The sequence below is a fragment of the Carlito syrichta genome, unplaced genomic scaffold, assembly GCF_000164805.1.
Source record: "Carlito syrichta isolate Samal-C Ts95f unplaced genomic scaffold, Tarsius_syrichta-2.0.1 Scaffold316465, whole genome shotgun sequence".
Lineage (NCBI taxonomy): Eukaryota > Metazoa > Chordata > Mammalia > Primates > Tarsiidae > Carlito > Carlito syrichta.
Genome location: NW_007260561.1, coordinates 492,067 through 514,705, shown reverse-complemented (window position 1 = coordinate 514,705; position 22,639 = coordinate 492,067). Strand labels below are relative to the sequence as shown.

At 39.8% G+C, this 22,639-nt stretch overlaps 1 protein-coding gene across 2 annotated transcripts in view; it reads right to left on the bottom strand.

Annotated features, from left to right (window-relative positions):
- MMD (monocyte to macrophage differentiation associated) overlaps positions 1 to 22,639 on the bottom strand; it is a 26,644-nt gene extending 4,005 nt beyond the window's left edge. The window contains exons 1-6 of one of the 2 annotated variants that reach the window (XM_008074468.2): positions 22,564 to 22,639; positions 15,332 to 15,413; positions 12,602 to 12,762; positions 8,826 to 8,900; positions 6,642 to 6,743; positions 4,421 to 4,490 (exon numbers count right to left, since the gene is read on the bottom strand). In XM_008074468.2, the coding sequence (XP_008072659.1) occupies positions 4,421 to 4,490; positions 6,642 to 6,743; positions 8,826 to 8,900; positions 12,602 to 12,762; positions 15,332 to 15,413; positions 22,564 to 22,589 (516 nt within the window). In that variant the 5' untranslated portion in view covers positions 22,590 to 22,639. The remainder of the gene's footprint in view (positions 1 to 4,420; positions 4,491 to 6,641; positions 6,744 to 8,825; positions 8,901 to 12,601; positions 12,763 to 15,331; positions 15,414 to 22,563) is intronic. The other variant, XM_021707240.1, reaches the window with a different exon arrangement.

Here is a 22,639-nt window from a genome sequence, read left to right as displayed (position 1 = left end):
CAAAAAATCAGCCAGGCGTGGTAGCGCATGCCTGTAATTCAGGCTACTTGGAAGGCTGAGGTGGAAGGATCGCCGGAGCCCAGCAGATCGAGGCTGCGGTGACCGGGAGCGGCCACTGCACTACAGTCTGGGCGACAGAGTGAGACTCCAACTCAAAAAAAAAAAAAAAAAAAGACCTAGAAACTAGTTAATTCTAAACTATCTAGTTATCACTATCATTACTACGTACCAGGCACAGTTTGAAGCACTTCCATGTATATGCTCATTTAATCTTCACAACAAGCCTAAATTAGATATTATTATTACAATTTTACAGATGAGAAAACTTATGGATATTGTTGTGGTTAAGCCTTCCATCTTATTGTTTTTATTTGGTTTCATGTATTCGTTCTTCTCTTTTCACTCTTTTCCTGCCTTTTTCTTGATTAAATTGAGTAACTTTGGTATTCCATTTTATCTTTTGTTTTTGCTTTTATGTATATTTTTTGTTGTTGGTGATGGTGTTTGCCCTACAGAATACAAAGTGCAGCCTTATCACATTATATCTTTATTACTATGCCTCCCACAAGGTCAAGATCCTTACAACAGTATACTTTCCTTTCCCTGACCCCATATATTGTTGTTATCATATACTTTACTTCTAAGTATTACAAAGTCCCAAGAAATCTTTTGAAGAAACTAAGAAAGAAAAAAATGTCTTGTATATTCACTCACAGATTTATCATTTTCAGAAATTTTGATTTATTTTCAACATTGTTACGAAGCTGAGCTAGCTTCAGCTTGAAGTTGATAAGGTATTTTTTTGGTTTTTTTCCTTTCTGCATTTGTAAGACGCCATTACATCCCATCAGTTCTGGGAAGGTGTCAGTGGCCATCTTCTCTCCTTGCCCTCTTTCCCTCTCTGGATGATTTCAAGATCTCCACCTATTTGTTAGTAATTTGACTATGATGTGCCTAGGTGAAGTTTTCTTTGTGTTTATCTTGCTCAGGCTTCATTGTGCTTTATGTATTTATGGGTTGATTTTTTCATCAAATTTTGCAAAGTGTTAACTATGAGTTCTTCCAAAAAAAAAAAAAAAAGCCCCAAACCAAAAAACTGGCCCAGTCTCTCTGTCTTCTCCTTTTGTTCACTTTTTAATCACTCTTTTTCCTCTTGTGCTTGCTTGTATAGTTTCTATTGACCTGGCTTCAAGCTCCCTAGGCTGGAGTGCAGTGGCACACTCATGTCTACTGCAACCTCAAATAGTTGGGCTCAGGTGATCCTTCCAAGTAGCTTGAACTACAGGTATATGCCACCATGCCTGGCTAATTTTTCTTTTTTTTTTCTTTTTTTTATTGTAGAGATGAGGTCTCACCAAGTTCCCCAGGCTGGTCTCGAACTCCTGGGCTCAGGCAATCCTCTCATCTCTGCCTCCCAAAATGCTGGGATTGCAGCCACCATGCCCAGCCTTTGCTGGTCTTTTCTTCTGCAGTAGCCAATGTGTTGTTAAACCCCTTCAATAATTTTTTTTTCTCAAGATATCACAGTTTTCAGATTTAGAATTACCATTTGGATTCTTCTTTGTAGTTTCCACTTATTTTTGGAGAGTCCTCATTATGTTTTAAAGTCCTTGTGTGCAAATTTCAACACCTCTGCCATCTTTTAATCTGTTTCGATTGATCTGTTTTTCCCTAGGTAAATGTCATTTTGCTGCTTCTTGCCCAACTGGTAATAATTATTTAGATGGTGGATGCCAACTGTTAGAGTATAGATTCTGTTGTATTCCTTTAAATATTGTTGAGTTTTGTTTTTGATGGGCAGTTTATTTACTGGAGGATCAGTTTTATCCTTTTGAGGTTTGTTTTGGGCCTTGTTGTGGTAGTGCTAGAAGTCCAGTGCTCACTCTAGCGCTAGAGTAGCTCCACTACTAAGGTGTGGCCTTGGCATGTCAACCAGATGCCTGGGATATCCAGCACACCTTTGGACTTTGGCTGGTTAGAATTCCAATGTCTCCCAGTCCTGGGCACTGTCTGGAATCTGGAATCTCCATTTATCTCCCAGCCTAGAGATAGTTCTCAGCCGGGGCTGGCAGAGTTTTGTCCTGAACAAATTCAGCTTGATATCTGGGTAATGACTCAAGGAAACTCCTTTGTAGATTTCTGGAGCCTCCTCTCTGCACAGCTCCCTCATCTCCCATATCCCTTGCCCCATAAACTGCTGCTATCTCAGTAGCTCGAAGTGCTGATTTCTGATCTTCCACCCAGACTGCTGCTCTCTGGGCTCTGCTTCATTTTGTCTCTGTTTGGAAAGTGTCTCCGGGGAAACAACAGGGATAAATTCAAAGTTCATTTTTGGTTTCTGTTTCCTCAAGGATCACAGGCCTGTACTATCTGTGTTCAATGCCAAAAAACAGTTCCTTTTATTCTTTTTTCCAATTTTACAGTTCTTTATGGCAAACAGGTAAATCTGATGCCCATGATTTTGACAAGAACTGAGGCTTTGTGTCTTCACTCATATTGTCGCTTTGTCAGTTCAGGGGTCTTAGGAGGACCTCTTGAATCTGGACTCTGGACAGCTTTATCCCAAGACTTGTGCTACCTGCACACTCACCTTCACCACGTATATGTATATACTCAAACAGGCGCACAGACTCTATACCAAACAACGCATTATACACAGATACATAGACTCTATGTCCCAAACAATGAACATACCCAGATACACAAAAGACTTTTCAGTTCCTCAAAGATGCTGGTATCTTTCCTCTCTCTGGGCTTCCTCCATGCTGTAATCTCTACCTTCAACTCTTGTCTCACCCCACCATCTCTCGGCTCCTACTTGTCTTTCCGAATCAGCTTAAATATCACTTCCTCTGGTCCTTCTGTCGTGTGATCCCAAAGCAGCCTGAACTTTTCCCAATCAAAGACATTATACAATTTCATTATACTTTCTTATGTAATATAAATTGTATTTGCCTCCTGGATTCTAAATTCTATGAGGGCAGTGTAGGGATTATCCTGCATTGTTATCCTAAACATTAGTCACCTGCCATTGTACCACTTATGGAAATGCTAATTAAAGATTTAGGCAGGTAAAAATACTGGCCAAACCTGCTCTTACAATACCCAGAGGGAATTTGCTGAAATTTTACTCTAATAATTAGTAACCTATCTACATGGACCCTGCTTATACTGTTCTGGGTGTCCTGACTTGCCCTCTCACTATATGGCCTTCAAGGCTGATCTTCTCATTTCTATCACTTGCCTCCTTCTCCTCACCATTCTCTATTGTATCATCAAAGCCATCACAAACCTCATATCTCAAAGAAACATATTTTGCTATATTCTCATAAGGCATATTCCCTGAAAAAAACAAAAACAAAAACAAACACAACCAGAATCAGATTTGTAACTCCTAAGCCTTTTATGGGTGTTTTTGTACCAGGACAAAAATTGTATTGGTGAATTATGTTCTTATAACGTGCCTATGAGCTCAGGAGTGAAATCACAGGTACTATACTGTTCTTCTGACAACTGCAGGCTGGGAAGAATTCAAACTGAACACCTTGGAATCTTCTTAATTTATATAGTGGCAAGTACCAAAAATGTAGGGCCTAAGACAATGGAGTAGATAAGCTAAAGTCACAGTAATCAGGAGGGTGGGGCCACGAGGTTGCAATAATATGTTTTTGTTTCAGGGTGACAGATATACATACATTTCTCAGCAGTAAAACTGTAATTCAATTTGAAAGGGTATTCAAAATATATACATGCAATGGACTACTATAGGTAATGTTACACTTTCACTCGTGGAAGTCCCTAAGATATTGTCAAGCAAAGTTGTTTTTGTTTGTTTTTTAAGTGCTTTCCTTGAAAAGAAATAGTATGACTTAAAAGCAAATGAAAGGAAAAGTAAGAGTAAAGGGATTTGAAAAATATCTGAAAGAATGTTGAAGCAGATGACCTTATAAGGGCATTTTAATTCTTGAGATTTTAGAAGTCAGTAATTTATATTTTCTTCATAGTAAGAAAGAAACCTCAAAATTTGCCCTCCTTCACGGATTCAGGATTATGGAGATAAATAATTCAATCAGAAATGCTTGCTTTCATATAATCTCTTTGGGAGAAGGATGGGGGTGATGTGGGATAAAAAAACAGAAAGGTCATCCAAGAGAAACAAATAAATACAAAAGAGTACCATAAGAAGAGAAAAACACCTACATTATAGCTTTTCCAAACTGTACATAGTACCTAATGAAAGCTGCCGGCACACTTTGTTATTTATACATTTTTCTTCTTTTGAAGAAAAACTTATATATTTTTCTTCTAGTCAATGGGCATGTCATAACTTTAGAAAGAGAAGCTACATATCATCTCTATAGTCATATTGAGTCCCAGCAATGTAAAATAAAATAGCTACAATTATGAAGCCATATCTTACCATTGATGTCACCACCAAGGCTGGAGAGAATCCCATTGTGAGATAGAAAAAGAGTTCAACCACCTTATACCTGCAAGAAGAGAAATGCAATTAATTTAATTTATACCCTGCTACAACACCTGACCATTTATACAACAGCTTCTCCTCTATTTTGAAAAGATGTAAACTCTTAACTATTCAAATGAAATGTTTTTCCCAGTAGACCACTAGACCTCTAGCTAAAATACAGCAGTTGAATAATACTGAACTAGCAATTCTTTCAGGACTGAAAAAGCATCCAACCCCATATGCTACCTAAAAAATGTTTTCTGAAAAAAGTAGTTATCACTGAATCCAATCCACCTTGTATTTTTTCCCCTTCCAGTTCTAGAATGTTTGTTTTATTACCACTCCAAATCCAGAGTTATAAGTTAATTTCTCAACAATTCACAGCTTGGGGCTTAGTTTATTAGTGACAAAGGAAGAGCAACCCTAAGAAAAGGCCATCTTTTTTTTTTGGTCACTTTCTATTTTGCATCTGTACAGTCTAGTTTGTAAGGTTCATCACATTAGGCTACAGCATGGGTCCCTAACGCCCAGGCCATGGACCTGTACCAGTCCGTGGCCTGTTAGGAACTGAGCCATGCAGCAGGAGAGTGGCAGGCAAGGGGAGCTCTGCATTCTGTCAAATCAGAGGCAGCATTATATTCTCATAGGAGCATAAACACTATTGTGAACTGTGCATGTAAGGGATCTAGGTTGCGTGTTCCTGATGAGAATCTAATGAGTCTCCCCACCCCACCCCCATCTGTTGAAAAACTTTCTTTCGTGAAATCAATCCCTGATGTCAAAAAGGCTAGGGACTGCTAGGCTACAGAATATCTAAAAACCCTAAGAAACACATTGTACTGAAATTCAAATTACATGTCTGTCAAATCAAACTAGACTAGAAGCTCCTCAAAGGCAGGGATTAAGTTTTATTTATGTTTGCATCTGCAGGACCTGGAACAGTGCCTCACACATTTAGGTACTTCTTGATGTCTGCTAAACAGAAAGTCCAAGGGGGGTTCACACCTCATTCTTTATGTTTTATATGCAAAGCCTTCCATGAAATAATCATATGGGGAAGAATGGGTTTAGAGATTTAGTTTCCAGCAGAAGGCCTGGAATAGGAGAAAAGAGAGCTGCCTTATTTTACTTCCTATTTTATCCAAGGATATAAATTAAGGGTTTGAGCCCAAGAAACAAACTGTTCTTTGGATTTATATATACTGCATAACCACTCAGCATTTCCAATTATGGTCAAAAAGATATCTAAGTGAATTTCAAAGTCAGAGAGAAGTTAGTGAAAACCACAATTTTCTTCTGAAAGGGGAAACAAGTTCAAACTTTCTGATAAACACAAATTATGTTAAACTCTAAGGGCCATTCTGTCAACCACAATATATAAGGAATTTAATAAACTATACATTAATAAATACAATGACAATGATTTTGTGGTTATGAGTTTCTCAAATTCAAGCATATGGGGTAATGAAAGAGCAATGGAATAAGAACTGGGACACTTGGGTCCTAATTTCCAGATGAGTCACTAATTTGACGCATGTCCTCATGTTCTCACTTTTTAAGGATGAAGCTGGAATAGATGACCTTGAAGGTCTCCTCTATAGCAAAGATGCTAATTAAATTTCAATAAGCCTTTCTTTTTATATTGTTCAATACTTACAACTATGAGCTGTGAATAATGGGTTAAAAAACTGTGCCCCAGTGCTAAGAATGTTAAGGTTCAGCAGTCCTTTCAAACATTTCTTTTCTTAATGAATCCTATTTGGAATCCCCTCTAGTTCCTCTTAGGTAAGTGCCGTGCAGGCACTTAATATCTATTGTCTTCAATCTTCATAGAAACCTTGAAAAGTGGTGACTGTTCTCACACGATGACCGTGAACCACAGAGGATAAAGCCATTTTGCCTCATGATAAGAAATGAGGTCTGATGGACTCCCAAATGAGCAGCCACGTTGTCCCTCAACTACATCATACCACATATGTCCCTTCTTGTCTTTCCAAGCAATCTGTCCATCAATAATAAACACCAAATGGTTCTGGACATTTATTTAAAAGTACATTCTATTTATGTATTTCTACTATTTTGAATTACAAATATAAAGTAAACTGTAATGCAGTGCAGGTAAAATTTAGGCAATTGGTTTTAAAATTATCAAATGTAAATGATTTTCTCTTACTTTTCATGGTAGAGAAATACATAAATGGTTCCTCCAGCTGCCATGAGCCAGATAAACCAACGCATATGAGATGCCAGGGGTCCAAGTTCACGGAGATTTAACCTAAAAATGTCAATATGACAACAAAGAATAGAAACAATAAATGAAGGGAATTCATAAAGCCTGTTTTTTCCTCTAGTCACTAAAAACAGAGAGAGAAAGTACTAGGATAAGAGCAGGTGGAAAAGGCACTCAAAACACCAAGGAGGCATATGGGCAATATAGGTAAAATTAAATAACTCAAAGATAAAATCATTAGTCAACCTATAAGGCTTAGAATTAGATACAATATAGTTTAAAAATAGAACCAGCTAAAAGCAGATGTGTAGCAATGAGTCCGAGAACACCTGTGACGCCTGACTTCCTTCCCTTATTAGTCTAACTGAGGTAAAGGCCACTTACCTTCTAATTTCTGACCATGTATTTGCGAGCAGATTGCTTACGAAGCTTAATGAGAACCCAGAATAAAATCCTGAACAGGGATCACATACCCACAGCAGATACCTAATACATAAACCAAGTGTCTCCATTATCAATGTCTTTGCCAAGAGAGAATACGAGAAGATTTATTCCCAACATATGTCATGAAAGGCATCTTGTTAGAATTTAACTGTGGACTGTTGTGAAGTGTGAATCTTAATTTTAATTTGAATGCTGCAAATTCATTTATACTAATTTCATTTTAAGAATAAATATGAGGCTGGCTGTGGTGGCTCATGTCCATAACCCCACACACTTTGGGAGGCTGAGGCGAGAGGATTGCCTGAGAGCACAGGAGTTTCAGACCAGCCTGGGCAACATGATGAGACCTCGTCTCTATAATAAACTGAAAAATTAACTAGGTGTGGTGGTACATGCCTGTAGTCCCAGTTACTCGGAGGGCTGAGGCAGAAGAATCGCCTGAGCCAAGCAGGTTGAAGCTGCGGTAGCTATGATTGTACCACTGCACACTAGCCTGGGCAACAGTGAGACTCCAACTCATAAATAAATAAATAAGTACATAAATAATTAAGAGAAAAAAGGCAATGTTGTTCTGATTGTCCATAACTACAAAATTCATATTTCTAAATGGAAAAGGTATTGTCTGCATATCTAAAACTATACGTGAAAAAGTGAATTATTTTGATATTTGACCCCTCGGCTCCAATTTAAATTTTTAAATTGAAGAATTACATTTAAAATAAATAAGGTAAGGATTCCTATTTGGAATGCCTTCTAGGTTCCTATTAAGATAAATGTCGTGCTGAGCATTTAGTATTCATTCACAAAAGCCTTTCAGTGTTCTTGCTCCAACATGAAACAAACCTATAATTTAGTCAGAGATGTTGGGGAGAGATAGTATTTGCTTTTTATTCCATTAGATAATCAGGTTTCTTTTGAATAATTGATGCTGCATTAACCAGAGTCTAGAGGTATATACAGTTTCTAGTGACTACAGTTGTTGATGGCATAATATGAACTTCCAATTATTTAAAACAGGACCACGACTTGATAGAAAAAAGCTAATATTTCTTTAATCAGGGGTTTCAAAGCAACAAAAGATTCTACTTGATCTGTACCAAAAAGGTAGTAAGAGCAAGGAAACTGAACATAACACTAGGTATTTTAAATAGTTAACTACTAATGTGGCTAGCAATCTTACTCAGATAGCAAAAGACATGAGAAATGCACTTGGTATATAGTTGCTATTGCATTGTGAAGTGAATTGGAGACAAATGGTATACATTTCAAAAGTAAGCTTGCTTTCCTTGTTCATATTTATAGCATTTCCACTAGAACAATTCAATTTCCAAGTATTCTCAACAGAAGCATAGGTATATGAAAAGAACAAGGAGGGCAAAGGCTATAGATTTCAAAAGTTACCAAGCTACTTCCACACAAGTTCATAGCACTTCCTCTTGAACAATCTTGAACAATCCAGATATGCTAAATAGCATTCTCAAAGGCAGCAATACTCTCCCTTTCAAACACGCAATCAGACCCAAGTAAACAAGTTGCAAAAAAAAAAAATGCGTGCACGTATGTATTTGAGGAGAGGGGCAAGGTGTATGCCCAAAAGCTGAGAGCCAAGACAAGAGGAAAGGAGGAGTGAAGAATTCGGATCATAAAAACACTACCTTCAGACACAGAAAGACTATATCTTACCATGGAGCGTAAGAAGCAGCAATGAAGAAATAGATCACCATTCTATCACACATGTGAAAACAATGCTCCACTGTCCTAGTGGGGAAAGAAACATTAGACAAAAATTTTCAGAAAATATTCAGGCAGGAAGTATAGGTTATCACTTTACTATGCTGCAATTTCCACACTTATTCCAGTTTCTCATGGCATTTATCACTCTGCCTTCAAAGTCACACAGCTGTTTGTTGTTAATGTTATGAAGCCATAAGTATATATTATTTTTAGGTTGCACATACAATAGATACTCTCACCATGTAAGAAACACAGGGATAGAGCCCCACAATAGGAAGTCTGAAGTAGTTAAAACAAATTTAAAAAAAACCTGTCTTTTCTGATGCTTTCCATTTCCTTTAGATCTTATCTAACAGAAAACTAAAATTCCTGGAGGGCAGACCACCCCCAGCTCCTAACACAGTGCAGGGCAAAAAGTCCTGATGTTCAGCAAACGCTCCCTGAACTACAATCACATTTTTCGTGTCTTTTTAGAATATTTTAAAAGAAGTTTTTACTTCAAATATTCCAGTGTAGACATTAAGGTGACATAAAGGAAACTTAAAAACTAATTTAGGAAAAGTAATAACAAAAACAAAAAAGGCACATTTGCTGCAAGAGCATGGCCACCTGGATTTCTAAGCAAGTTCCTCTTCTAAAATGGAAAAGTCAAAAAGTGTAAGTCCAAAGATCTTGGCTCACTGAATCTGCCCAATTAAAAGTACAAATATGGCCAGGTGTGGTGGCTCAAGCCTGTAATTCCAATACTTTGGGGGGCCGAGGTGAGAGGATTGTCTGAGCCCAGGGATTTGAGACCAGCCTGGGAAACTTCATGAGACCGCATCTCTACAATAAAATAAAAAAATTAGCTGGGTGTGGTAACGCACACCTGTAGTTCCAGCTACCTGGAAGGCTGAGGTGGAAGAATTACCTGAGCCCAGAAGGTTGACACTAGGGGTGGCCATGAGAGTGCCACTGCACTCCAACCTGGGCAATGGAGTGAGACTCCAACTCAAAAAAAAAAAAAAAAAAAAAAGTACAAATACATAGCATCATCTGGAATCTATTTTCAGCATTCATAGAGTAGAGCTATGCTTTGATGGAGACCTATATTAGACTCTGCCTCACAACACACACAATGTTAACCAAAGCAGACTGATGAGGACTTGTATGAGTGAAACAGTGAAAAATACATTTGTAAGAAAGAATGGTTTTCTGTTTATTAGTCATCAGAAGATATGGCTTATCCCCAGATAATAATTTAGGCCATAAACCTAGAGAAGCAAACACTAGATCAAAACTTCTCAAACTTAACTGCATATTAGAATTACCTGGGGGAGGGGGGCTTAAATCTAGTCATGTAGTAGTCGAGATCTGCCTGGGGAGGGGGGAGGCACACCTCATCAACAAGGGTACCTGCACAATGAATATTTGTATACCTAACCCTGAACTGTACCCCACAATTTAAAAAAAAACAAACAAAAAAATCTAGTCTTGGCCTCCAGTCCAGTAGATGCTAATTTAAATGAGTTAGAACATGGGATAGAGGGTGGAGAGAAGGAGAGAATATTTATTTTTAAAAAACTCCTTGATGACTGTGATTTCCAGCAAGGTTTCAGGTCTTTCTGATTCTGTTTTTCAGATAGTTATACACTGTTAGAGTAGGTGGTGGTAAGACCTGGAATCTTATTCAAAATCTGCCACCACCTCTTTGACTCTTACTTTCCTCACAAGCAAAATGGAAATAAGATCTCTCTCATGGAATACGTGTGAGCATTAAATGAGATAATTTAGGTCATGTATTTAGCACAGTATCTAGCACATGGTAGCACCTAGTACAAAATCTATGCTAATTCCCTTTTCTCTTTTACTTAGATTAAGGCTTTTTTGGCTATTTAAAAGTTTTAATGCAAAGCAAAAATCTACATGAGGCTTATGATTCTAGCAGGGCTATTTCAAGATTCAAGAGAGTCTGGTTTCTATTACACCTTCTCCAGCCTCTGGCAGGGAGGCCTGGGATACTGAAGTAGGCAACTACAACTTTTTATTGATCCAGAAATCTAGACATCAAAGCCAAGTCTGCCCAGGCAACCACAAGCATCGAATTGTGCCAAGAAGATAATGAAGTGCTCTGCTTCCAGACTGGCCTCTGGGCGCTGCGACAGTATGTCCTAAGGAGCTGGGACAGGCACTTTTGAGGCTCTCTTGTGAGCATGTCCCAAAGCGCCCTTGTGATTCAATGCTGTGGTTTTATTTTAAGCCCAGGGAACTGTTACTCGATGCAATATTATAAAAGGTATGGTGAAAAAAATTAACATTGAGAGTCAAAAGTTCTGGGATAATCAGATTCTGCTAGTTTCACTGACTCAGTCAAGTCAGGCAACTTCTCTGAGCCTCAGTTTCCCCAGGTCAAAATTAAGGGATTTGAATTAGATGATTTCTAAGGATACTTCCAACTCTAGGATTCTACATGTGAGGAAATCAGTAATCATCTAAAAATTTCCAAATCCTGCTTTAAAGAATAAATCTTTTAAACATTAGATTGTTTGAATAGTTAAAGATTTTTCGGGACATTGTTTAAACCAAAAAATATACTCAAGTTCTACTTTATTTTGTTTTTTTGAGTAGGAATCTCACTCTGTCACCCAAACTGGAGTGCAGTGGCACACTCACGGTCACCACAGCCTCGACCTGCTGGGCTCAGGGGATTCTTCTGCCACAGCCTTCAAAGTAGCTGGAACCACAGGCATGTGCCACCACGTCCAGCTAATTTTTAAGTTTATTGCAGAGATGAGGTCTCGCCCAGTTGCCCAGGCTGGTCTTCAACCCCTGGACTCAAGCAATCCTCTCGCCTCCACCTCCCAAAGTGTTGGGATTACAGACAAGCCACCATGCCTGGCTTCAAGTATTGCCTTAAATCATCCTTAGTCTGCTCTGACTCCTCCTCCTTTTTTAGGAAATTTTGCCCTTTAGGGTTGTGCAGAATCTATTTCACAAGCAACTAATTCCCATCGAATGATGTGCTCTTCCAAACTTAACCCTTCACTCACAGAAGGAAAGCTCTTTGTCTTTTTTTTTGGTAGTCCAAGAGCCACAGTACTGTTTAGAAAATGCCTGACAGAAAAATAATATAAACAGGATTTAATGCTGAAAGTTGAACTTTGTAAAACCCAAACAGTAATATACCTCCATACATCACTTAGTGCTATGGTCTTTTTTAATTTTCAAATCATTTTCATATACGTTATCTCATTCACCTAACACAGTAACTATGTGAGTCAGGATTACTCTCATTTCAGTAAGGCTCCACAAGGCCAAGTGACTTACCTAAGGTTAAGGTGCAGGGCTAGGCCTCAAAGCCTGCCTGCTGACTCCAAGCTCAGTGTGCCTTGTCACTACCCCACAGCTGTTGCTCTCATCATATCTTTAGTGTGCTTGACAGTATTGAAAAATAACTCTCAGGATTTTAAGCTTTAAGTTCTGGGAAACCAATGAGGTTTTGTTTGGGGTTACTAAGCAAAAGCCTTCTTACTTAGATATTTACTAGGGTTGAGGAGGAGAACCCTCAAACTCTGTCTAATCCAAAGAAAATGTACCTAGTAATGGGATTGCATTATTTATAGTCTACAATGCAGGAAAATGTCTACTTTTTGCCCCATCTGACTAAAACATGCCAGTGTGGGAGGGTACCAAACATGTTGAGTGAACTATTTGGATCTGTTGAAATAATGTGCCATCCACTATACCTCAAGTGGCTCTTTTTCCATGATACAATGTGAAATACTGTAGAAACAATGAAGAGAGCACAGAGGCCCATTCCATAAATCCATGCTGTTATCTTTTCCCAGCAATCATCAGACAGACGATGGAGGAGGGCACTGCCCACGATGGCTGGAACAATGAGGAACTGAGGGAAAGGTAAAGAGAAGTGAATACAATCTCCTGGCTTTAATGGAATTGAGACTTTTGCTAAAACTACAGAGGTTTATCAGGGACAATTTTAGAAAAAATAATTTTAAAGCAACTATTTGCCTTTCCTGGGTAATCATAATGAGGGTCAGATAAAGTTGTACGTTGCTACATTGGAAGCAGGTGCTGCTGTTCAGAGCCCAGGAACTGTGCCAGCCAATGGCAGTCAAGGATGCAACTCAGCTATTGCAAAACAGATGTCCTTTATCCTGATTTCATTAAGTAAGGACATGTTTAATTCTACTCTATAATCTAGGTTAGAGTAGGTACTTAAAATATTCAAATGCCAAGCATATACTCAGATTGCCCAAGGAGGTCCTCATTTTAAAATTCTCTGTTCTGTTGCCCCCATAAACTATAGAAATTCCTATATTTCAGCAAAGGGCAATTGAATATTTCAAGTAATAAGTATTATAATGTACAAAGCTCCGCATACACACAAAAACTGAATAAATCATATGTCCTGATTTTCAGTTTAGATCTATAGATTTCACCAATTTGGGTGCTACTGCAAAGGAAAGGTGTTTTGAGTCATCTAACCTTTTGGGGGGAGGTGACTCTGTTTCTGATTCTGTCACCTGGGCTGGAGTGGCACAACCATAGTTCACTGCAGCCTCTACCTCCTGGGTTTAGGCGATCCTTCCACTTCAGCATCCTGAGTACAGTAGCTAGGACTACAGGTGAGCACCCCCACGCCCAACTAATTTTTTATAGTGACAAAGTCTCACTATATTGCCTAGGATACTCTCAAACTCCTGGCTCAAGCAGTCCTCCCACCTTGGCCTCCCAAATTTTTGGGATTATAGGCGTGAGTCACCACGCCTGACCAAATCATCTCATTTTTAATAGCACTTTTTAAGTAAGCAAGAATAATACATTTCCAAGGTTCACCTGTTTAAAAAATTGTAAGAGAATTTTAGAGAGAATTTTGCTTTCTGTACCATATTTCAGTCTATATGGTCACAAATTTCAGTGTCTAGTTATGTGAGTATGCCTTTGACTAATAAACACTTTATAATTAAAAATTCCCAGAATAAATGACTTTATTAGATATTAGGATAAGCATACATGTCAAAGAACACAAACTTCAGCAATCTGCCTATCTTTACTTTCCTCATCTTGCCACAGAATATTAAATTTTCCAAATAAGATCAGCATGAATTTTTAGATGCTGAAGTTTTCATTGTCCCAGAGCAAAATGAGAACATTAAGCACAATAAATGTTTTCAAAAAACAAAATTTATTTAATTTAAAGGAATGTCCTTTATTTAGAAATAACGTCTTTCTACTTTTTTCATGGTGAAGTAGAGATGAGAGAACGAGTATCCTTTTTTTACCTAAATGATGACAATAGAAGTGTTTTGTTTGTTTTGGAAATCTCACTGGTCTCTAAAATTCAAAAATCCAGGATACAGTTTAATAAGGTTATATTTTTGGTTCTAAAAAATTAACATGGCAGTTTTGTCAGTTTTTCCTTAACTTCAGTTTATTCAAGTGTTCCTTAATTTGTGTCACACTCAGAAGAGACAAATTAAGGACGTTCAGGTCCACTCTAAGAAAATATTATTTCTAAAGGTGAGCCGTGTATCTCAATATCTAAACCATCATATTGTACCAACAGTGTATATAATAATTAAACTAACCTTTTAAAAATACTCTTCATCAAAAAAAGAAAACTGGTTTTTTCTCCATTTTGCTTTCAGACAATATCCTAGCCACAATTTTCCCCTCAAAAGTTTCACCAAATGAAACTTTCAGAGGGAATAATAAAGTGACATTTATAATGATATAAGAAAATGCCAATAATACGGCATTAATAGAAAAACTGTGAAAATACATATATACACACAAATACCACATACATAAAAAGAAACATATCAAAATTTATTTCTCAGTGGTTTTGTTTTTCTTATATATTTTTTAAGTTTCTTATAAATGAGTATGCTTTGATTTCATAAGGTAGAATACAAATAATAAAGAATTTAGGGATCACATTAGCTTTTTCTTTAGCAATAAGGAAGAATATCTGCTCTGAAATAATGGACACTATGAGGGGGTGGGAGGATGTGGCTCCTTCCCAATTTCAGAGGATCATCTTACCAAAAAGAAAAAAAAAGCACTTTTTCAACAAATTGTGAACTCTCCTTGCCAAATGAACATAGTCGATTGTCTTAAAAAGACAATTCATTTCACCCCAGGGGTGACAGTCTTCACAAATAGGTTTCTTTGGTTTTTCTATAACTGGGGTACTTGTTATTATTATTTTAAAGAAGATTTTGTTGGAGAAAACAAGTACAGGACAGAGCTGACTGTAGGTTAGAAAACACCACAAAACATTCTACGTACTCACAGTTTCTGGTGACATGATCCAGCTCCGATATCCTGGTGGATATGGTCACAGAGATGTGTAAATCCAACTAATTATGCTGAGGTTACTAGAGATAGTTACCCCTTCCTCCCACCAAAGCCTCTGGGATAGATGGTGGTGGCAGAAAATTGGTACTCACTGCATGTGTGTAACAGTTAGCAGCATGTTCATAGCAAGTTGGTTTGTAGCGGCCATTGGCTGGGGCCCGATGGTTCATGAACCTGTAAAAACAAAACAACATCATGTGAGAAAAGTTCAGAGCATGTGAAAACAATAGGGAAACCTGCCAGAGTGTTTCTGGTCTATTCTAAATGAAGAATATACCTAGTTACGGTAACAAAACCAAAACCACTAAAGAGGTGTAAAGTGAGCCAACAGCAGATCTGAAAGTGAATGCCCTAGTTTACTGCAAACTGAAACCATTCCCATTCCTTCAACTAAAATCTCTCTAAATCCCCAAAACAAACAAAGAAGCACAACCAAATTGCAAATTTTTTTTCCTTGTTCTTTTCTCTCTCTCTCTCTCTTTTTTTTGATTTGTAGTCTAATTCTGTTACCCAGATTGGAGTGCAGTGGCATGCTCATGGCCACCACATCCTCAACCTGCTGAACTCAGGCAATCCTTCCATCTCAGCCTTCCAAGTAGCTAGAACTATAGGTGTGCACTACCACACCTGGCTAATTTTCTTGATTTACTGTAGAGACAACGTCTTGCCAAGTTGCCCAGGCTGGTCCTGAACCAAATCTTAAATCTTAACAGAAAAAAGAAAAAAACAAAAACAAAGGAATTTTTCTAAGCTTTAGTTGTTGTCATTAAATGAAAAGGGATATATTACTTTTGAAAGGTTTCTATTTTCTCTCTCAAAATTTATAAAGCTTTATATATGTAGCCCATTAAACCCTACATCCCATGATTAACAGGCCTGTCCCACTAGCTTCCCTATATTGTATTACCTGTTCTGGCATCAGACAGCTTAAATAAATGATACGTGGCTACCTCCAGGCCACCTAAAATAGGAGGTACATTTTCACCTTTATTCTTCCTGAATTAAAAGAGTTTGCTTCAAAAGCCAAACACATAACCACTACCTCATACTTTGGTTATAAAATTCAAACATACACAAATGTGTGTACATATCAAAACATCAAAATGTTATACATTATAGACATGTCTGTATTCCATATTCCCCTTTGACAATCGGCACTATTGTAAAAAGCATGAACATCATAGACACTAAAGAGAAGACAGCATTCTTCTCTCTAAGTGTAGGTGAGGATGCCCTCCTCTCAAAACCCAACCCATTCCCATATTAGGTTTCATGGGGGACTCTGGAGTAGTCAAAGTGTTCTCAGGAGAAGAAAAAAGCAGCTGTCTGAGTAAAACAGGGAAGAAGCAGATGAGGAAAAACAAACAGAGGTAAAAGAGCTCTGGCAGCATCCAGGTCTTTGAGGCCCACTGCATTTCCATGCTTGGAGTCCACAGCATGTCAACAGGCTTTGTGCAACAGATTATCCTTTTGCTGGAGCTAGTTGAAAGGGAGGGGGTGGTATTTTTGACTACTTGCACTTTACTCATTCACACAATGAAAAATGGTATGAGGCTGAACCAAATTGCAAAGCCAGGCTGTCAAAAATCGGCTTCCATGCATGACCAAGACACTCTAAACAGTGCCCAGTTTATGAACAAAAAAACTAGCCAAAACTATCTTCCTGAATGAAGAGTGGCCTTAGATCAAATAAGTAAAAATAAAATGGCAGCCTCATAGCCCCATACAGATAGTTCAGGTAGAAAAAACCACTGGGGAATGAATTTGGGACAGTAAAGATATTTCACTTGACCCACTGATGGGCTAGACATTTAACTAGTGTGCAAAATATGTACATACTGCATGTAATCCACCAGATGGTTTGAAAACTAACTGTTTTACAGGTAGCAGCATCAAAATTTATCCAAGATATTCTCAAACATAGATGACTAATCCCAAGTATCACCTTTTCTCCCTTGATAACCTTTTAAATAATTTTACTAACTTCCTATGGGACAAGAGTGTTGTCCTATTAGCAAAAAGGAAAATAATTATACTCTTGGGGAGAGTGGTTTAAAAATGTCCCATACAATGAAGGATCTACCACATCATTACACTGAGTCATAACAACAGAGCTACAAGTAGCATGTTCTATTGGGAATTTTGAAGGGTAAAGAGCAAAGCCCCAAGATGGCTAAGGTTAGATTAGATTGAAAGTACTCTGTGTAGGGTGCAATAAGTAAGATTTGTCTACCCACCACCAGGCTGCAGACTAAAATAGCAATTTATATCTCTGGCAGCCCAATCTAAAAATAGTCAAGCCATTACCCAGCAACAGGGATAGACTTTCACATTTTCTCCTAAAAGCAAATAAACTGGATGGCCATGTTTGTGACAGCTTAATCCCTGCCCACGTGGAATAATTCAGGTTAAAAATAAAGTAAGAAGTTATACAGAAAAATATCCCACCCATGATCTCTCCTGTTAGGGTAAGATCTGAGCAATAAGGAAAGGTAAGGGCAACTATCCTGGAAGCAATTCACTGTCTGGGGCTCAGTGAGATAGACGGCAAAATTGCTCTGCTGGGAAATTACAATACGATTTTTCCATTTCTCTCTGACCTGCCAGGGTGCAATCAAATCTCCTCCAAAACCTCCTAAAGAAATCACTCCTAAGACCTAAATGGAAAAGGAGATGTAAAATGCAAATAAACTCCCACACACTGGGTCTAATCTCTTACCCAAAAAAGAATGAGAAAAGTTCAAGCGTTATGGAAAACAGCACCCATTTATGGAAGACATCTCTGTATAAGGTGAAGTGACCCTCGTGGTTACCTAGTGCTTGCAAAGAGTACCAGCAGGCTTTAGAGGATTTGAAGGAAAATTATTTAGTCCTGGAGTGGGAACCACACTTAGTAAAGCTATTAGTTAAGCAAGGTGTATTCACTCACCCCCTTTCTTTCTCTTTCAACACTGTCTCTTGCCCCCCCCTTGCCCAGTGTCCTTATCACCCCCTACTCCAAGTCACGACAGAATTTCAAAACTATGGAGGGAAAGAACAGACAGAGATGGGGGCCACTCCTTAGCATAGTAGCACACTTTAAATTCAGCTCAAAGTCCCATGACCACCGACAGCTGATCTGCAACCCACCAGCTGGTCTCAGAGGACTAAGACCAAATTCCACAAGTTGCCCTTGATCCCTATGTGTTCTTCGTTCTCCAAGTGCAGGTACTGTCAATACTACCTTCAAAATACACTCCAAATCAGTCCACCTCTCTATAGCTCCCCAGCTTCTACCTTAAATCAAGATCAAATCTTGTAGGTCTGTAAAAATACAGTCTCTCAGCTGGTCTTCCTGCTTATCCCCATGTAAAGTCTCTTCTTTAGACAGCAGCAACAATCATCTATTAAAACTAGATCACATCACACACCCCAAATGCAGCTTAAAGCCTACCTTTGGCTTCCCCAAGCACTTTGGCTAACACTGCGACACATCAGCAGCCTACCAGTCCTGAGTGTTCAGGCCCTCACAGCTCCTCCAGTCTCAGGGTTACCTTCCCCTCATTCCACCCTCTAGCTACACCACCTCCTTTCTGCTCCGTAGACATATCAAGGTCTTGTCTTTGCTGTTTATATCTGCCTAGGACATTCTTCTCCAGGATACCTAGCTCTCTTCTCATCCTTCAAGCTCAGCACAAATGTGGACTCCTCAGTGGTTTTCCGGACCATCCTATTTAAAGTATCAGTTCAGCTCTCAGAGCCTTTATCACAATTGATAAGAACTTTTCTTAACTTGTTTATTTCATCTTTTCTCACTGTAATGTGAATTCCATAAAGGCTGTTTTGTTCACCATTCCATTTCCAGTCCCAAGCACAATGCTCATGACAAGAAAACTCTTTTTTTTTGAGTTGGAGTCTCACTCTGTCGCCCAGACTGGAGTGCAGTGGCATGCTCCCGGCCACAGCAACCTCAGCCTGTTGGCTCCGGTGATCCTTCCGCCTCAGTCTTTCAAGTAGCTGGAACTATAGGTGCATGCCACCACGTCTGGCTAATTTTTTGATTTATTGTAGAGATGGGGTCTCGCCAAGTTGCCCAGGCGGGTCTCAAACCTGCAGGCTCAGGCAATTCGCTCACCTCAGCCTCCCAAAGCATACGGATTACAGGCTGAGCCACTGAGCCCAGCTGATAAGAAAACTCTTAAAGACCAAGATAATGGATAGTCCAAGGGCCCCTTGAACATCACCATCATTTGATGAGATGGAAGTTGACCACTGTGCAAAACACCTTACTATTATCTTCCTTTTATGACTGAGCATGATATCTGTTCAGGAAAAGTGTCCATTGCCAATAGTGGTACACTTGGCTTAATTATTAAATAAAAGGAGAAGGCATATATAAGGAGACTACTTCATGCCTATGACAGTACTCTAAGAATATGTGCAAAAGACAACAGGCAGCCCTCGGGGACTTCCTGATGCTTTAAAATAAGATCCTTTCCCACATATTCAATTTTAATCAGTGGTCACAGGTGAGGCTAAGAAAAAGAACATCCTCTTTGCTTGGATTTTTCAGTTGCAAGGCTGGAGAAATGAGTATGCATCAAAAAGAAAATATGGTAGTAGCTCTGTGGTCCAAGGTCCCTATGTGATAAACAAAGATATTGTGGTATGAGATGGGAGACAGAAAGGGGTGAGCTGGAACCATGGGCGGTGTAGAGAGAGACATAAAACTGAAATTGAGTCTACCTCTTCCTAGCTGTGTGACTATGAGCAAATTTCCTTTTATTCTCAAAACCTATTTCCTCTTCTATTAAATGGGTATGAAATGTATGTTTTCCAGGATTATATTTGAGGATGAGATGAATAATATATAAGTACCCAGCCAGAGTCTGGCACAGACAGGCACTCAATAAATGTCAGCAGTTATTGTCATCAATCAGAGATGCTATGAAGAGGAGAGAATGTGTGTGTATGTGAATGTAGGTGTCTTGGGAATATTCAATTGTGAAAGGGATAAGGCAAGGAAGATAAATATGTCTGTGTCAAAATGGAATTTTTCTCATCCTAAGCTTGTTGAGAAGCCATCATTGCATAAGGCCTCTTCATACTCCCCAATTCAGTCCTGAAAAATCTATCAGGGGAAAGAGCACATCCTCCTTCAAAGACAGTGTACCCCTCCCTCTAGTTAATTTACCTACCTGTAGCTATGGTGAATGCTCAGAAAGATGTACAATGAACACAGCTTTAAAAGGTGCAGAACAGTACTCTCAACATTGTAATGCGTGAACCACAAAAATCAGGCCTTTCTTGTGAAATTATTTTTTATTTGCAGGTTTTATTTGTAAGTTAAAATTGATGCTTAGAAATATCTTTCCGATCTGGCCTATAAAAATAAACAAAAAATTATGGGATCACTCAAATGTTCAAAGAAAATCAGAGTATGTCTAGATGTTGTCAATTTTAAAAACTGTTAAATATCCAATGAGTGCAATACTGTGGAGCTCCATAGAAAATTACAGTCTATGCCACACCAAAAGAAAATGCTTGCATTTTTAGTTTTAAAAAGAAATTACACGACAATTGTGCTAGTAAGGACTGGAGAGATTAGTGTCCAGTCACAAAAAGGCAGTTCAATCAGCAGAGATGGTAGCCGCCTCAATGAAGAGTTCTTTTCATTTTTTTCCATTTGTTTCATTTCTTTTTTTGTTTGTTTTAATATTTGTGCAACAAAAAATAAAACAGGGTCTTTTTTTTCTTTTTAGAGAAGAATGCAAAAGGACAGAAAGAAATACAAACTCTTAATCAAATAAGGAGGGGTAATTTCACAGAATATTGCCACTGTTCTCTGAAAACAGGAAGAGCACAGATGTGCAGAGAAGTAAAACCACATCAAACAAACCGCATGCACAGGATTTCACTGATCATGCCTGAACGTATGTTCCATTCACCCATAACGTCCTTCCAGTCTCCATGCCTGACATCAGGTTCTAAAGCCAGAACACTACGGTTCCTTTTTGCCCTTAGAAGCACTGATAGGAAGTTACCACTGGGGGAGCAGTGCCAGGCATTCAACACCCTGAGTGATGAGCAATATTCAGAAGTCAATCCAAGTCTTCAAGATGATCCCCCTCCTGATGGCACAGACCCCACAATTCTGCTTTTTTTTTAATTTTTGGTTCCTTTGACCCTTTGGGATTGAGGAAGGAATGAGATAAGCATAATGAGTGGGCAGTGAAGGAATAGCAATTAGAAGGGCGGGGGGGAAAGTGTGCACTCTGAAATTCTGAAATAATAGCTTGTGTCTAAAAACTCGACAATAACCTCTTGGGAAGGCTTCGTTCATGTCTTCTTTCAAATTCCCCCTGTCGCTGTACACTAAGCCATCCTGCGTGGGTGGTGAAGGTCTGGGAATAAGGACAGCCGCCTGCCCAATTCAGGCAAAGGGATGGTGAGTTACCCCAAACACCCGAGAGGTGAACTTTCACCCACTTAAACGAAAAAGAAAAGCCAGAGTTCCTCTGAAAAGCATGGACTAGCCTCCATCCACGGCTAGACGGCAGCGACCTAAGGCCACCGTGCCCTCCAGTCTGGCGTTCCCACCAACTCTCCAGTGAAGGAGCAGCGGGCCAGCCTTCCGGTGGCGCCTTCTCGGTTCCTCCTCCTCGCTTCCCAGCACAGGCGCCTCAACAGCAGGGCTCACCACCGACAGCTAACTTGCCCCTTCGCAGAGCCCAAAATAGCACCGCCCTGGGACGCTCAGATCCAGAACCAGCAAGGCCCCGACACAGCCAGGCAAGATTAAGCCGGCGGAGTGTGCCTCAGTTTCCCTGCTGCTGGAACCGTTCACAGACAAAGCACCTAAAACGCCCAGCACCCCGCTTTACGACAAATCTCTCTGCAGGGCGCAGCAGCTCCCCCAGGAGACCCTCAATCTGGAGATGCAGAGATAGAGGCCAAAAGCAGGGTCGGACGACTCCGGGGCGGCGCCCGAGGCTGGGGTTCGGGTCCTCAGGGCTAGCAAGGGCCCAGCCGGGATGGGGGGTTCGCGAGGATGAATCCCCGTGAGCAGAGATCCCCGGGAAGGGGGCCGGCTGGAGGTCTCGGGTCTGGGGATTCAAGCGAGGTTTGCAGATCGCGATCCGGGTCAGGCAGGGGCTCTGGTCCTCAGAGCAAGGGGATCGCCCAGGGACAGCAGGGACCCTGCCGCGAGCTGGTCCCCGGTCAGGGCGCGGGAACCGCCCGGGATGGGTCCAGGTGAGCAGCCGGGACCCACCCGCACGGAGGTGGAATCTGGGGGCCCGCTCCCAGCACGGGCGGCGGGTCGGGGGGACGCCATCCCTCTCACCGCTGGAATCGATTCTTGAAACGCATTGATCCTCCGCTTCTCCTCGGGGGCCGGGAGCTCCGTCTCGTCAGCACCG